This window comes from Danio rerio, chromosome 7, assembly GCF_052040795.2.
Source record: "Danio rerio strain M-AB ecotype USA chromosome 7, GRCz13ab, whole genome shotgun sequence".
Taxonomy (NCBI): Eukaryota; Metazoa; Chordata; class Actinopteri; order Cypriniformes; family Danionidae; genus Danio; species Danio rerio.
In genome coordinates, this window is record NC_141027.1 from 29,065,127 (window position 1) to 29,081,615 (window position 16,489).

Here is a 16,489-nt window from a genome sequence, read left to right on the forward strand (position 1 = left end):
TGTCTTAGTGTTAAAGTGGCATTTTAGAACGAAAATGATCCATATCCACACAATGTTTTACCTAGCATTTCTGAACAGCCCTCCGTCCACTGAAAATGCACATTACGCGACCATACACACACATAGCCACACACACTGTCATGCGCTCGTCTGACCTCCAGTGAGCAGTGCACATCGGACAGTTTATCAAGGATGTACCGTTGGATCGCGTCTCACTATAGTTGTTAAACGTGATATTCAGACATCCCAAGTCTCCCGAGAGTTCCAGGAGTCTCCCGCAAATGCATAGAGACTCCCGAATGTGCGTAAACGAGTGATAAATTCCCGAAAATCGTCTCCCTCCCGGTCCTCAAATAAGTCACGCATTCTTCTCACCACCGGATTCCTCCTTGCTCTTCAGACTCATCGCGCACACTCTGTCAAACCCATGCTTTTCGCATGATGACGATGTCATCGTCCATCTCGATGTTTCACATAGACATCGCCCAACCCTACTCTCAACCTAATAATTTGTACGAATTTACAACGGTTTGTGTAGCCGATATTAAAAATTGGATAACTAAAACTCCTTATTACTAAATTCAGATAAAATTGAGGCTTTGCTAATTGGACCCAAAAACCTCACACGCAAAAACCTAGAACACTGTCTATCCTTGATGGATTTTCAGTTCAGTCCTCATCTTCAGTCAAAAATTTGGGGGTGATTTTTGAGAGCAACCTGGTGTTTGAGTGCCGGATTGCAAGCATTTGTATTGTATATAAATTGAAAATCTAATTGAATGAGAACACATGCCATTAATATATGCACCTATAATAAGCCTGAAAAGCATGTTGACAGAAAACAGGTTGATGCATTTACATGCAGGAGGAAATCTGTATAACCTTGTGTAACCAGTAAAGCAAAGCTTTACTGTAGTTGTGCTGATATGTTAAGGCTTGGGTTTTGCATTTTGAACCCTGACTAACAAACTACAAGTGTCTAGCAGGTGGCACCACAAACCAAGCTTGTGCAGCACTGACAGAATACATGCAATTTGTGCATGTGTTTGAAAACATAACATTCTGTAATGCATGTACTTATTGTTTTAGGCCATTTGGTGATTTCAGTTCACACCACGTGACAAAAGTCTTGCTGTCAATCTCAGTTGTTGGAGCAACAAATAATAACTTGACTTCTTGTTGACTATTTGGAAAAGTGGCAAAAGGTAAAATCATCCGTTGAACTGCATCCCAATCATCACAAATACTACAGAACACCTATTGAAACCTGCATGGACCCAAGATTCTCAAAGAAATCAGTCAAGTTTAGTAAAGAAAAAATCATGATGTGGGGTTACATTCAGTATGGGGGCATGCAAAATATCTACAGAGTGGATGGCAACATCATACATGAGGTATCAAGACATTGGTGCTGCCAATTACACTACAAACCACAAGAGAGGGCAAATTCTTCAGCAGGATAGCACTTCAGCCTCCACATCAAAGTTCCTAAAAAGCAAAGAAGGTCAAAGTGCTCCAGGATTGACCAGCTCAGTCACCAGACATGAACATTATTGAGCATGTCTGGGTTAAGATGTAGGAGGCATTGAAGAAAGAATCTTGATAAAGTCCTGCAAGAAGGCTTTCTTTGCCATTCCAGATGACTTTATTAAAAAGTCATTTGAGTCATTGCAGAGATTTAAAGATGCAGTCCTCCAAGCTCACCAGGACTTTAAATGTTATACTGTACATTATTTCTGTTAAGTGACAAGAATTTTGTCTTAGCAAAGTCAGACCTTACTGTCCTAATTAAATAATCAATAATCAAGGCATGATCATATTTTATTTTAATAAAATGAGCGTAATCTATTTCCCAGAGATGGGTTGTGGCTGGAAGGGCATCCGCTGCGTTAAAACTTGCTGGATAAGTTGGCGGTTCATTTCGCTGTGGCGACCCCGGATTAATAAAGGGACTAAGCCGACAAGAAAATGAATGAATGAATGAGTGTAATCTAGAAGCCTTTGCCTTTCATATAAGCCACTTCTGATACCAAATGATCAACTAGAAGTCAAGTTATTATTTGTTGTTCCCAAAACTTAGATAGGCGACAAGACTTTTGTCAGGTAGTGTACAGCAGACATCCTTCATCTTCTCATCAGTGACATGCACTCTAGACTGTTCTGCAGTCATTAAATGTAATGATTTGTGTACAATGTGTACAAACAGTGCATGTTTGTAATAAAGGAAAGACAGTAAAATTGCTATGTAACTCATAGCCGCTGGAATCACCACATTCAGCTATATAGTCAACAGTCAACTATATGCGAGGATAATGGATTTGCTGCAAGTAGTGTTAGACATGCAAAAACAAAAGTTAAACGTATGTGTGTGCGCCTGTATTTGTACTACGAACATGCATCAGCATTTGTTTCATTCATAGTTTTAGAAAAGCATGTATAAACTCCACAACAAATACATCAAATAAACATACTTGGTATTTTGACTAAAACTGAATCTGCTTTATCTATGTCTGTCTTTGTCACTGACTGCTGTTTATCTGACATAACGCAGGAGAAGCAGACACGCATGTGAAAACTGTGGGTGGGGAGAACCAGTCCATTTACATTTAAAGGCACAAGCAACAAAAACAACTACAATGTCCTCTAAGCTTAAAATTCACATACAGTATTCAGCAGGATGTAAAAATGATCTGATGGGAATTTTAGCTGTAACTTTAAAGACATTCTGGAGACACCAAAGTCTTTATCTTACAACTTGTTAAAGGGGTAAAATAGAAGCCCTTTAAAGGAGCTCTCGTTATTGACATTAACATTACAGTCTGATCTCTTACTGTCCTCTAGCGTATGTTTTATTCATGTAGAAGGTAGATTGAAAGATCACGCTTGAATTTATTGACATGATTGAATCTGCTTGTTCTCTCAGAGCTGGAGGCTGAGGAGTGGTTTAAGACCTTGTCTATCGAGTGCCTGGGGACGCGTCTGAATGACATTAGTCTTGGAGAGCCAGACCTCCTGGCCGCTGGAGTTCAGTGTGAACACACAGGTATACAGACATTTATACTATTGCTTGCATATAAGCTTGGCTCCTGTGGCTTGTTCCTCTTCAATGACAGAGCCTTATGTTTTTATAGTTTTATGAAAATATGGTAGTGGTTAATGTACACTTACAATCACAAATATCTTTAAAAAAATATGAAAAAAAAACTAGTTGCAGATGCCAAAAATGTAGCCTAAAACCATGTTTACACCTTAACATGTTTCATGGGATGACTTACCTATGCCTTTATATTTTATAACTTCAAAATGTATTTAAGAATACAATAAAAAATGAGCAAAACTGTTAAAAATTAAAAAGGTGAAGCAAGATATATACTCACCGGCCACTCTATTAGGTACACCTGTCCAACTGCTTGTTAATGCAAATTTATAAACAGCCAATCACGTGGCAGCAACTCAATGCATTTGAACATGTAGACATGGTTAAGACGATCTGCTGCAGTTCAAACCAAGCAACAGAATGGGGAAGAAAGGTGATTTAAGTGACTTTGAATGTGGCATGATTGTTAATGCCAGACGGGCTGGTCTAAGTATTTCAGAAACTGCTGATCTACTGGGATTTTCATGCACAATATTACAATAGAATGACAACAGAAAATAGGAAAAACATAGCCTGGTCTCATTTTCTACTGTGACATTCGAATGGTGGGGTCAGAATTTGGCGTCAACAGCTTGAAAGCATGGCTCTATCCTGCCTTGTATCAATGGTTCAGGCTGGTGGTGGTGGTGTAATGGTGTGGTGGATATTTTCTTGGCACACTTTGGGCCCATTAGTACCAATTGAGAATCTTGTCAACACCTCAGCCTATCTGAGTATTGTTGCTGACCATGTCCATCCCTTTATAACCACAGTGTACTCTGATGGCTACTTCCAGCAGGATAAGCCATGTCAAAAAGCGTGAATCATCTCAGACTGGTTTCTTGAACTTGAAGAGTTCTCTGTACTCAAACGGCCTCCACAGCCACCAGAAATCAATCCAATATAGCACCTTTGGAATGTGGTGGAACGGGAGATTCACATCATAGATGTGCAACCAACAACTACTGTGTGATGCTATCATGTCAATATGGACCAAAATCTCTGAGGAATATTTCCAGTACCTTGTTAAATCTATGCCACGAAGAATTAAAGCAGTTGTGAAAGCAAAAGAGGGTCCAACCTGGTACTAACTAGTAAGTTATGCGTAATAAAGTGGCCGATGAGTGTAGAATCAGACTTCATTATAAGAGGCCTTTCTATAAAATGAAGCACACAGATAAATAAATAAATAAACAAAACATTTAACATATGAACACAAACCACCCTATTGCTCTTTTCCGGTAATATAAACAAAGGGGAATTAAACTACCCTAAAGATAGAATTGTTGATACAGAAAATAACATGAAGAGAATGGGCTGATTGTAGGTGACCTGTTCGTAAAAATGACCTCAAACAGGAAAATTAGATAAATAAAAATAATAATAAGGTAGCATTTCAACAAGCCACCTTAATGTTTCTGATAACATACAAACTTGATTGATTGATTGATTGATTGATTGATTGATTGATTGATGGATGGATGGATGGATGGATGGATGGATGGATGGATGGATGGATGGATGGATGGATATTATTTTATATACCAAACCCTATTCATATGTCTGAATGTAAAATTTTATCTTTACATGTGGAAACTGGCTTGAAAGTAGTAGTATAAATAAAATTGATTATATGTGACCTATCCATAAAATGACACTAAAACCAGTTAAGAAGGGAAACCAGATGATTTGTATAAAAAATAATAATGATGTGCTGTGTCTTATAGGAATGTTCTTTTACCGTAATAAACAATGATTCAGCTTCACCTGCAAAGCCATAAACTATTCTGTACATATTGTTAACCAGTAAACATGTTACCGCATATATATTGCATTTTTTCTGTCAGAATTATAACTTTAAACAGTTTTCAGTCCTTTAAACAAACTTTTACCTTGATCTTTCTCTCACCGTTTTTCCTCTCAGAGCGTTTTAATGTGTTCCTGTTGCCCTGCCCAAATCTGGACATCTACGGTGAGTGTATGATGCAGATCACACATGAAAACATCTACCTGTGGGACATTCACAACCCTCGCACCAAGCTGGTAACCTGGCCGCTTTGTTCGCTACGCCGATACGGACGAGACGCTACACGCTTCACCTTCGAGGCTGGCAGGTATAAAAATAATCAAAACACCATTAAAAATTGAAAGACAATTCACAGGAACTTGTAAAATGTGAATCTCAGTCTGATGTGGTCATGTAGGGAAAGCATGGAGGAAGCTATTGAACCATGGTGGACCTCCTAAAAGGGTTTATTGAGTGGATTACAGGAAGTTCAGTGGCAGATTAGGTGTTCTTATCTGTCTCTTTGCTTTGATTAAATAATAAAAGACGATTCACATCACCAGCTGGATGCCCTTTGTTGGAAAAGATGAGAGAAAATTCGGCGTTTGATATCGCACTGACCCCTAGTGGCTGTTAATATGAATCACACAAATGTTTAGCGTGTATGCGTTTTTTCTATGCTGAATTGAGTATTGAGTGTTAATCTTGCTTTTTTTTTAGGATGTGTGACAGTGGGGAGGGCCTGTACACTTTCCAGACACGGGAAGGAGAGCAGATCTACCAAAGGGTCCATTCTTCCACGCTGGCTATAGCTGAGCAGCATAAGAGAGTCCTCATGGAAATGGAGAAAAACAGCAAGGTAATCGAAAGAAAATGAGACCACCCTAAAAATCTCTAATTTAAAATTGGAAATAGGCTGTTTGGATTCATTTGAAACACTTTTCATTAAAACCTTCACAGTAAGCTGCGCTATATTGAAGTGCCCATGAAATCAAAACTGTTTGTTAGTCTGTTTGGTTGTAATTACTCTCCCCAAACCCTTTCCCCATCTTTCTGAATGAAATGCCGGCTTTAGTACATCTATTCAGCTCGCAGTAGAAAAATAAGCCACACCCGCTGTTTTATCGTTTAATATTCAGTTTCTCTAGAAACTACGTCACAATACAAAAAAACAAAAACAAAAAAACAGTCGCACCTTAAACCTTAACTTTAAGGTCAATGTTATAAACACGTGACTTCAACTATGTCTGTAGAAATGTTCAAAAGATGCTCTTTAGGAAAAGTCTCAGATTAACTATTAATAAAAAAATTCTGGCAAAAATATAAGGGTGATCGCGAGGTCTTAAAAAGTAATAAAAGAATTGATAAATCAATTTAAAGAAATTCAACACTCTAAAATTAGCATTAAAACGTCCTGAATGCTGTTTTGCAAGGTATTAAATTAGTATATTTTTTATTTTACAATGTATAATTGTATGCTAAAGTTTGCCTGAACTTGCATGCATGAAATCAAGATAATCCTACTAGATTTGACATCACGCTGCTTTGTTTTCTGTTGTAACCAAGGCATTGCTGTTGTTCCTGCTGTTCTCAAAGAGCTTAGAATCACTAAGAGGCGACACTTAATAGAACGTTCCATTGTAACAGCTGCGCCGAGCAACAGCCCCATGATTCCGCCATCCTGGAATGAAAGCGATCGGCCATCCATTGAATCTTATTGCTGTCGCGATGGCAAGCAGCTGCTTTGTACGTTTGTTTTTTATTTATTTATTTATTTAAAAAGGCCATTAAAGCTAAGATACAACCTGAAAGATGACAATGCAACACTCACTATCACAATCATCAGCACTTTTAATAGTTTATTTTACAGACTTATAATATGCTGTTGTTCTATTAGAATTTTCATTCCGAAATGGCAGACGCATGGAACTAGTGGCATCTAGTGGCTGTTTACCAAATCGCACCAGCGTGTCGCCTCTTGGTGATTATTAGCATTTTTATTCATTCATTCATTTTCTTTTGGCTTAGTTCCTCTATTAATCATGGGTCGCCACAGCGGTATGAACTGCCAACTTATCCAGCATGTTTTACGCAGCGGATGCCCTTCCAGCTGCAACCCATAACTGGGAACACCTATACACTCTCATTTACACACATACACTGTGGACAATTTAACTTACCCAATTCACCTATACCACATGTCTCTGGACTTAACGTAGTAAGTCTCTGGAAACGTAGTACCCGGGGGAAACCCACGCAAACACGGGGAGAACATGCAAACTCCACACAAAAATGCCTACTGACTAGGGACTCGAACCAGCAATGTTTGGAAAGAGTCTTAAAAATGCATTAAAATGTATTAGTTTCACTCTTTGATTTCTATATATACTCAGAATATTAAATTTGATAACATTTATGATGATTCATAATGATATTTTATTGTTGGAGTTCAGTGCAATAATAATTCAAATAACATTAAGAAAACTCTTGCTCATCAAGACATTTGTTGTATATATTAAATATTGTAAAATACTGTAACTATTTAAAACTGTTTTACTTAAAGTTATGTAACTTGTTGCTATTAAAAGGTTTTCTTTTCTTTTCTGTAATGTATTTCTGTGATGACAAAGCTATTATAATCCATGTGGAAAACAGTTGTGCTTAACATTTTTGCTTTTTGCAAAAATGCATTTATTTGTAACGTAAAAGGCCCACACACACACACACATGTATTTTACATGCTCCATGGAAATAATGTTTTTTATACTGTACAAAGTGTATATTCTATCCCCTAAACATAGCACTCACAGAACACTTATGCCAGTCTTTAAGCATAGTTTGGTATGTTCTTTAAGCTATTTAGATATTTAAGAACACATTAAACCCGCTCATGTCTCATTATAGACACACAGCGCTTATTAAAACAGGGCTGCAGAGATTACAGTCCAAAAAACCTAATTTTCTTCCTGTCATACAACAGCTAATGCCATGTTTTTTAAAATAATTAAACTAATGCAATTTCTGTCCGTTTTCTCTTTTTTAATCTCTTTTAGCTTTTATCCAAGGGTCCAGAGGGGACGTCCTACCCTTGCACCCCAACAGCAATCTTACCACGAAGTGCTTTCTGGCACCACATCACCGGATCACAGGCTGGAGTGGACTCTGCTAATGGTGGGATTTCATCTTGTTGATTTATTTCATCATCTTTATAAACAGGTTATATTTTTCTCACTGAGGAGGCTGTCAATGCATAGCAGAAACACAGCTGCTGCAACAACTGTTGTCAAAATAAATATGAAAATCATTTTTAATGGTTTCCACCAAAAATATTAAGCAGCACAAACTTTACATCTGTGACAAAAATATGGTCAAGTAAACTATTCTGCATTGATTCTAAGATTATTAAAATTCACCGTTATTCTCTCTTGAATGGATTCAGACCTTTTACAAACAGCCATACTCTGCTTCTTATTCTAATTCTTTACATGTACCACTCAAACCTAAAATAATCATCATAAAGTTAGGAAAGTTTTAAACAGATTACAAAAGTGTTCATTTAGTGAGCTGTGGTTATAATAATCTTGTGATGTAAAAAAACAGGGTTGCCAGGGTTTTGCACAAAAGCTAACACAATAACATTAAAGGGCACCTATAATGAAAATCATCTTTTGTAAGCTGTTTGGAGAGAACTGTGTGTAGGTATAGTGTATCCACAGTCATACTGGGGTGATATAAAGACAGCTTGTCTCTTTTTTTAAATTTCCTGACTTTAAAATAGAATCCAAATCTCTCCCATTTTGAGGCCCACCACAACGTGACATAGGAGTGTGGTTTCCCCACCCACTGGATTGATTGACAGCCACATTTAAACATGTCACCATAGTAACGGGTATAATCATATCAACCAGACAGGATGTGCACAAAGCAACTGTTATTAAAAGATCTGTTCAGCTCTCTGTGATCATCAATCATCATCAAATGTGATCAAGAATGAGTTTTACAAGTATAAAACATTTTTTAAACAGAGCATGTCTTTATTACCACAGCCGCATGTCAGTACAATTGTAAAAGAAGACGCTTCAATCCCGGTTTGTGTACGTAAATAAGGTTTATTTTATACATTAACATCCATACAACAGTGGATATTAGCGTCTATCCTGTCACATTTGCCGTGCAAAAACAGTGGTGTGTATGACTGTGTGTGTGTGCTTTTTTCTGTAGTATTTCTCACAAACATTACATGAGATCAGCTTCCTTCATGTCTGTCACTGTGCTGTTTATCTGACACAGCCGAGGCGGAGATTGAGGCACACTCTGACAAGCACATGGGAACGGTGGGCACGGTGAACTAGCATTAAAGGCACAGGCAACAAAAACAGCTACATAGTCTTCAGAGCAGAAAATTCCAACATTCTAAAAGGCATAATAAATAATCTGATGGATGTTTTGAGCTGAAACGTTACAGACACATTTTGGAGATACAAAAGACTTATCTTAAATCTTAAAAAAGGGGTAAAATGGGTGCCTTTTAAAACTCAAATTATGCCACTACCTATTTATCAATTTAACACTTTAAATCATTGTATAAATCAGGGGTGTCCAAACTCGGTCCTGGAGGGCTGGTGTCCCTCATAGTTTAGCTTTTGAACTTCCTTCAACGTAACTCACTGGAAGTTTCTAGTATACCTAGAGAGAGCTTGATTATCTGGTTCAGGTATGTCTAATTGGGGCTGGAACTAAAATATGTAGGACACCGGCCCTCCAGGTCTGAGTTTTGGACACCTCTGGTATAAATTATACACAGGGTTTCTTCTTTGAAGATAACTAAATATTAGTAATTATACAATTTTGTTATCATAAACATTTAAAGATATATTTAAAAATTAAACAATTAAAATATCAAAATGTTAACTGATTTGTAAATCAACAGATAAATCTGCATGTATTTGTAACAATGCTGGAGAGTTCTACCAATCTAATCCTACAGAAACAAAAACAGCCATTTATTTCGTCCCTCCTCGATTGCCTCTGCACTTGACAAAAGTGGGTTTACTCCGTTTCATCATCCTAGCACAGTTTTATCAATGGTAGAATATAAATATAGTCTAATTAAATATTTGAATGCAACCATATAAAATGATTAATGCAACTTGTCAGATTTTTAACTCACAGAATAAAAAAACAACCCCACAGCATCTTAAAGCATCTGTCAAAAACAGCATCTGTCAAAAATAGCCCAATTATAGGAGAAACTACAAACTTGGCAACCCTGATAAACCCAAATTGCATAACTCACCTGAATATAGTTGCTGCTTGAAGGGATACAGTTCCAGCATGAAGTAAATGAGAGTTATTATTTATATTAATTATCAAATTACTATTACATTTATTAACATCTGCCCCAATCCTAAACCTACCCCTCACATTAACATAAAAATAGGAAGAGGTGTATAGTGTCACAAAAATGGGGGCGGTGCAGTGGGTAGCGATGTTGCCTCACAGCAAGAAGGTTGCTGGTTCGAGTCCCTAGTCAGTTGGCATTTTTGTGCGTAGTTTGCATTTACTCCCCGTGTTCACGTGGGTTTCTTCCAGGTGCTCTGGTTTCCCCTACAAGTCCAAAGACATGCACTATAGGTGAATTGGGTAAGCTAAATTTTCTGTAGTGTGAGAATGAGAATGTATAGGTGATTCCCAGTGATGGGTTGCAGCTGGAAGGGCATCTGCTGCATAAAACATATGCTGGATAAGTTGGCTGGGCAACCCCTGTTTAATAAAGCTGAAAATAAAATGTTTGAATGAATGAATATCCCAAAAATTGTGCTACATTGATGTGCCCAAGTATCTTCACCTGTGTCCTTTATATACCTGACTGTGGAATCAGAATTTTTAGGAAATCAGTCAGCCAAATTATTGACTCTGGTTTTATTCACATTAAAAATGTTTACTAGTTGCTCATGTAGTATAACAGTAAACTCTGGTAAAAAAAACTGTGCTGCTCTGTCTTTTTACTTTCGCATCTTATTTTTTACTTTCGCATCTTGTAATACAAGTAAAACAATCCAATAAAGGCAGAGCAAACCATCACAAACAAAAGGGGTGGGGGGAAATCAGCAAATGTACACAACTAAACATACCAAATTATGGCTCTTACACTTCAATATTAAAATATCAATAGATTCGATACCAGCTTTGTATATTTTAGAATCGATTATCATATCAAAATATCGATATTTCAGTAATTTGGAGAAAATATGTAGTTTATTGGAAATAGAAATACAGCGGAAAGGAACCACAATTACCCTAGTTTATCTGATTAATGTCAACTTAGTCAGAACTACTTGTCCTTCCGCCTGCTGATTCAAATGCGTAATTTGGTACTGTACAACTGCAGAGCACACTAGGTAGCCACTCAGTCCGCTGGCACATGTTGTTCAGTCATGCTGTCATTGGATTGGGTGACCGCAAGCCAAGTTGTGTGGAGCTTCTTCACTTCCATAAACTTTAACGATGCGGTTTGTGACACGTGTAACAAAACAGTGAGGTACTGTGGTAAATACCACAAACCTAATCAAACATCAACAAATAAATCACAAGGCAGAATATGACAACATCATGACTAGGCGGTCAGAAGAGAAGGGCAGGAAAGGCACAGGTGCTGCTAGGGCGAGACAGACATCGCTAGCAGGCAGGCACTATTCAGGTACAGAGGGAGAAAATGTGGCGATATGGCAGTATTTTGGGGGTTTTGTGACAATGATAAAACAACGGCAGTTCCCTGAATTCTTGAAACAAATTTGTTTTAGAACTTTGTTTATGAAATAAGTAATGAACTAAATAAATGACCAAAATGTCTGCAATAGCTCAGCTTGGAGTAAAATCTGTACACTACTTGTTACTTTAATTTCACAAACTGTCATTTTAGAGCAAAGTATCGGATCGGTATCGCCGATACTCGCCTTCATTTTACTTGGTATCAGATCAGATAGGAAACCAGTGGTATCGCACATCACTGCTTAACAACATGTGCACAAACACTAAAAAGTAGCCTAGAGCGCCACCTGCTGTTAAAAATGAAGCTCAGAATCTATTCAAAAGCAAATAGCAATACATTTTTAAAAATCTCAAAATTGATGCAGGGCTGTTTTCTCAAAAAAAGAAATTATTTTAAACATTAGACCATCTAATTGACACGTCTTCCCCTCATTCAGGTGACCTCTACGGTGATCCTCAACCAGGAATGGACAGTGACCTCTTCTCTAAACGCCTTCCTCCAGAAAGACACTCCACACTTCCTATGGGCCGTGGCTGCTCTCAACCCCCGACACATTACCCCTCGTACCCCAGCGAGTGAGCGGCTCCGCAGTGAATCCTTCACGTTTTTCACCTCCTGACCTCCCTCCACACTGCACTCTGCCCTAAGTTTTTTCCATCAGCTCTCCTTCAGCAGGGGAAGATCCATGCTGCCTCGGTTCCCCCTGAGCCTGCCAGCGACGCCGAGGGCACGCACTGTGGAAAGAGGGAACGCACTGGGAAGTTTGAAGGGCGCACAGACCCTTCATACAGACACAAAAAAAAAGATGGAACCGGCTCACAGTGCAATATGGTCACTCTTGGTGGGAGTAGAAACTCCACTGTAGGTTCTTCTTAGTAGTATCTCTTATTCTAACTCTTAATCTCGTGCACGCTCTTCAACCCTATGCATGGTCCCCCATGGTAAACAGCTTAGACACATGTAGAAAGCCCTACACGTCTAAGACACAACCACTGCAGCCCTGGTGGAAGGGCCCTCAGAGGATAACACTCCTGCTCTCCAGTGTGAGTAGAAATCCAAAGTGTGTTTTGATCAGATGCTTTAATTTTCATTTGATTGGCATGTCTGACGGAGGACTCTGTGGAACTGGGAGCTGTTTCTGAGAGTGGCATTTTGGTCGTCTGGTTTGTTTCTCCTTTTCTCTTCTGTTAAAGTGACTTAATGGACAGCTGTAATGCCGTCCCGCTCTCCTTGTCATTATGAAGAAAGCCATTGGACGGAGGTGAGGGACTCGCTTGTGCACTTTGTGTACTTGTTGATCTTTTCAGACTCGCTGGTCCACTGTTTTATTGGGACAATGTTTTGAGGGTCAGAGATCCGCGTTTAGAGGGGAACAAAGATTATTATACCCATCTGAGGTGGAGGAATGAATTATTTATTTATTTATTGAAGTTTACCAACAAAGCACAAGACAGATTGCGGTGTATATTAGTAGGGTTTTCCTTAGCAGCTCAGCAGTTCTGTATGTAAAAGGGTTTGTACTGGCATTGTGAATGAGGAGAAAAACATCAGGGCTTTTCACACTTATCAAGTTAACCCTGAGTCATTCTAAATCTTCACGTTTCATGCTGCTTATTATTTATACTAGGTAAACAACTACTCCTGGGGGATTTGTATGATTGCTTAGCCCTGAGTTGATGTCTGCATTATTTCTTCAATGATTGGATGAATGCAGCACATGACATGACCACAAGTCTTTAAGGTTTTGGTTCCTGTTGTTGTATATTACTCCAAGCTAACATTTTTATGTAAAATGAATGGACTTTTAGGATTATTATTATCTATTTTGACTGTTTGACTGTTTTCCCTGAAAAACGAGGCAGTTTGTAATGTATCTGTGACTGTCCAAGGCACAAGATCGTGACACTTGATTGCTATCACTTGCTGAATATCTACCCATATCAAAATACAATTGCGTTGTTTAACACTGTATCACAAGTTTGCCAATTTTAACAAGTTTTGGATCTCATAAGTAGGACCAGACAGAATCTGCAGACATTTTTTTACTATTTATGTTGAGAATTTTGTAAAAAATCTGCGGATTTATGCACAATTATTTTGGAAGTATCGTAACTAAAAGCGTAATATACGAAATAAAAACAATAGCTTTTATACTTTTATTGAATGTTCACATTGCAAATCCAATTAGATCCACTTATTGGGTAAACAAAGCAAGTCTCTCATATAATATCTCTACTAAAAGACAAAAAATGTTACTTTAGGAACTGTATTGTAAATAAATCATTTTAATATTACTATTATTACATCACAATAATATTAGTGAAATTAATAAAAAAAACTGAGTAAATATAAATTTACACACATTTACAGAAGTTCATACATAGACTCAATGATGGCCTCAAAATCTGTGGATTTCTGCGTTTGCATATTCTGTGCAGGCCTAGTCATAAGTTAGATGTAGATTAAGTATTAAAGATTACATGTTGCCTTAGCCTGATCTCAAAGGAAACATAACTATTTAACTTTTTGTCAGTTTAGTGGCTAATTCATACAAAATGTATGATTTTTAAAAGGAGGCGTGGAACCAAATAAACTACAATGTACAAATGAAATTGTTGGAATTCGAATTGCTTCTTTTCCACTATTGTCCTAGGTAAACTTACTCTCCATCAAGACATTTCCCCTTTTCCTTTCCTTTGATGCGTTCAAAATAATGAACACATTCTCTTATTGACTGCGTAATTCATTGTGGCTACTTTAATTTTAATTTAGCATTTTTTTTTTAAAAAGCTAATTAATTTAACTAAAAAGTAACTTGCATTACATTTTAAATAAAGTAAATTCAATATTATTACTTTTTTTAAAAACGTAATGCGTTATTTTACTTGTTTCTTAGAAAAGTAATATTATTACACAACTGGGGTTACTTGTAATGCATCACCCTCAACACTGATTAAGATAATAATCCTATAAAAAAAAGCACAGCTATCTCAAATTCAGACTTCAGCAGCCAATTTTCAGCCTTGAGATCACACTGAGGTAAAACAAAGATCACTATGATAGTGTTTTCGAAATAAAACAATTAGCTATGAACAATAGCATCTAATGGTGTCTTGGAAAAAAGCAGTTGGTTATTAAAATCAGTGCGTATACATTAAATCAATTAGAAAACAAAACAGTTATCAAATACGCATGTGTTACATTATGTCTAGATCTTTGCATATTGAAGTAAAAGAACTGATCCAAGGCATCAGAATACCATTGATTTTCTAAACTGCCATTAAATTGCAGAAGACATCAACTTATCCAAGCTTTTCACAGAAAATATTCAGCTTTAATCAGTAACATTTTCTTAAATATTTGTAAATTAATGACAATTTTCACACTAATTTAATGGAAAACATCCACCATTAATTACATAAGACCATTACATAATGATATACACCCTAGCAGCACTGATGTTTGACAACTAACTCTATTCTAGTTTCTTTAACCTTTATCCAGGGTTTCCAATCCGAGATTGAGAATGACAATATGGGTATTAGCAGAGTGTGAAAAGCCTTACTGTATCTTAAATAAAGTGGTAGGCCTCAAACGATACATGTTTCTTGCTTTCCAATGATTTCCATGAAATTAAGGGTGCCATAATTGCTTTTATTTTTTCAGCAGACATAAATATTGTGTAGCTCACTGGCAAGTTTCTCATTAAGGCATTCATTCTCAGTATGAAACCCATTATGATGGATCTGCAGATAAGCAGTTAGCACAAATTGAGCCAAGTTTCTCATGCAATCTGTTGGAGTTTGATCAAGCTGGTTAGCCTTTGCTAGTTAAGCTATTCTGCTCATTTCTGTTGTGTCGAATCATTAATATGTGTCCCAAAGGTCATAAATAAACTCAAATTGGCTAATGTAGATGATCTATAAATGATTTGTCTGCAACAGAATTAACTTTGTTGCCTTTTCTGATTGAGCTTCAGTCCTGAGGGTTTGACTGTCGTTCAGTGCTAGGATTTAATAGACCATTTTGAGGGATGCACACAGTAACAATGAGCCTAACGTATTTCCTGTTTTACATTATGGATTTCCATAGCTTCTGAGAATCCCAAAAGGTCTTCATATTAATAAATGATTTTTTAATAGCTGTTTTAAAGTTATGATTGAGTTGCCTCTTGTTACAGTTATGAAATAGATTGATAACAAGCAGGAAATGTTCATGAGCCAATGACATCACCACATTGAAATGGTCTATAAATGACGTCATGCGCATTTAAAAGGACTTGAGATGATCTGATTGTCATGATTTTATTTTTTGATCATAAAAACAGAGGATTCTGCCAGGTGCCCATTGTGAACATTTGTTTTCATCAGTAGTTTATTTAAATTTTTTTGATAATTGTTTGATTCTTTTCTTAATGGTTGCCAAGTCATCAATCAGTGTGTATTGTTGCTAAACTCTGCCCACATAAATAACTGTACTCTACCATTCAAATGTTCAGTGTCAGATTCTTTTTTTATTGAAATGTATTCAGCAAGGATGCATTAAATTGATAAAACATGAGAGTAAAACTGGTATATCATCTTTGACATTACAGGAATGAATCACATTTTCAAATATATTAAAAAAAGATCAACGTTTTTATATCACAATCGTTATTCTCAACGATGGTACTGTAAAAATGCATTTTGGGCAAATACATGCTGCCTTGGTAAGAGACAGAAACATCAAATCAAAACTTATAAACGTATACGGGGTGATTGTTCTAGAAATGTTTTCCTCTATGTCTCTGTTTTGC

The 16,489-nt window shown here is 37.1% G+C and overlaps 1 protein-coding gene across 2 annotated transcripts in view; it reads left to right on the top strand.

Moving 5' to 3' along the window:
* Nucleotides 1–16,262, top strand: part of dok4 (docking protein 4) — a 96,272-nt gene extending 80,010 nt beyond the window's left edge. The window contains exons 5-9 of one of the 2 annotated variants that reach the window (XR_015495744.1): nt 2,924–3,043; nt 5,061–5,250; nt 5,643–5,781; nt 7,976–9,517; nt 9,688–9,800. Coding sequence is in view for 1 of the 2 variants with exons in the window: in XM_087261333.1 (XP_087117459.1) it covers nt 2,924–3,043; nt 5,061–5,250; nt 5,643–5,781; nt 7,976–8,093; nt 12,131–12,273 (710 nt within the window). In the remaining variant the exon portion in view is untranslated. Of the gene's footprint in view, nt 1–2,923; nt 3,044–5,060; nt 5,251–5,642; nt 5,782–7,975; nt 9,518–9,687; nt 9,801–12,130 lie in introns of those variants that run through there. The other variant, XM_087261333.1, reaches the window with a different exon arrangement.
* The last annotated feature ends 227 nt before the right edge of the window (nt 16,263–16,489 follow it).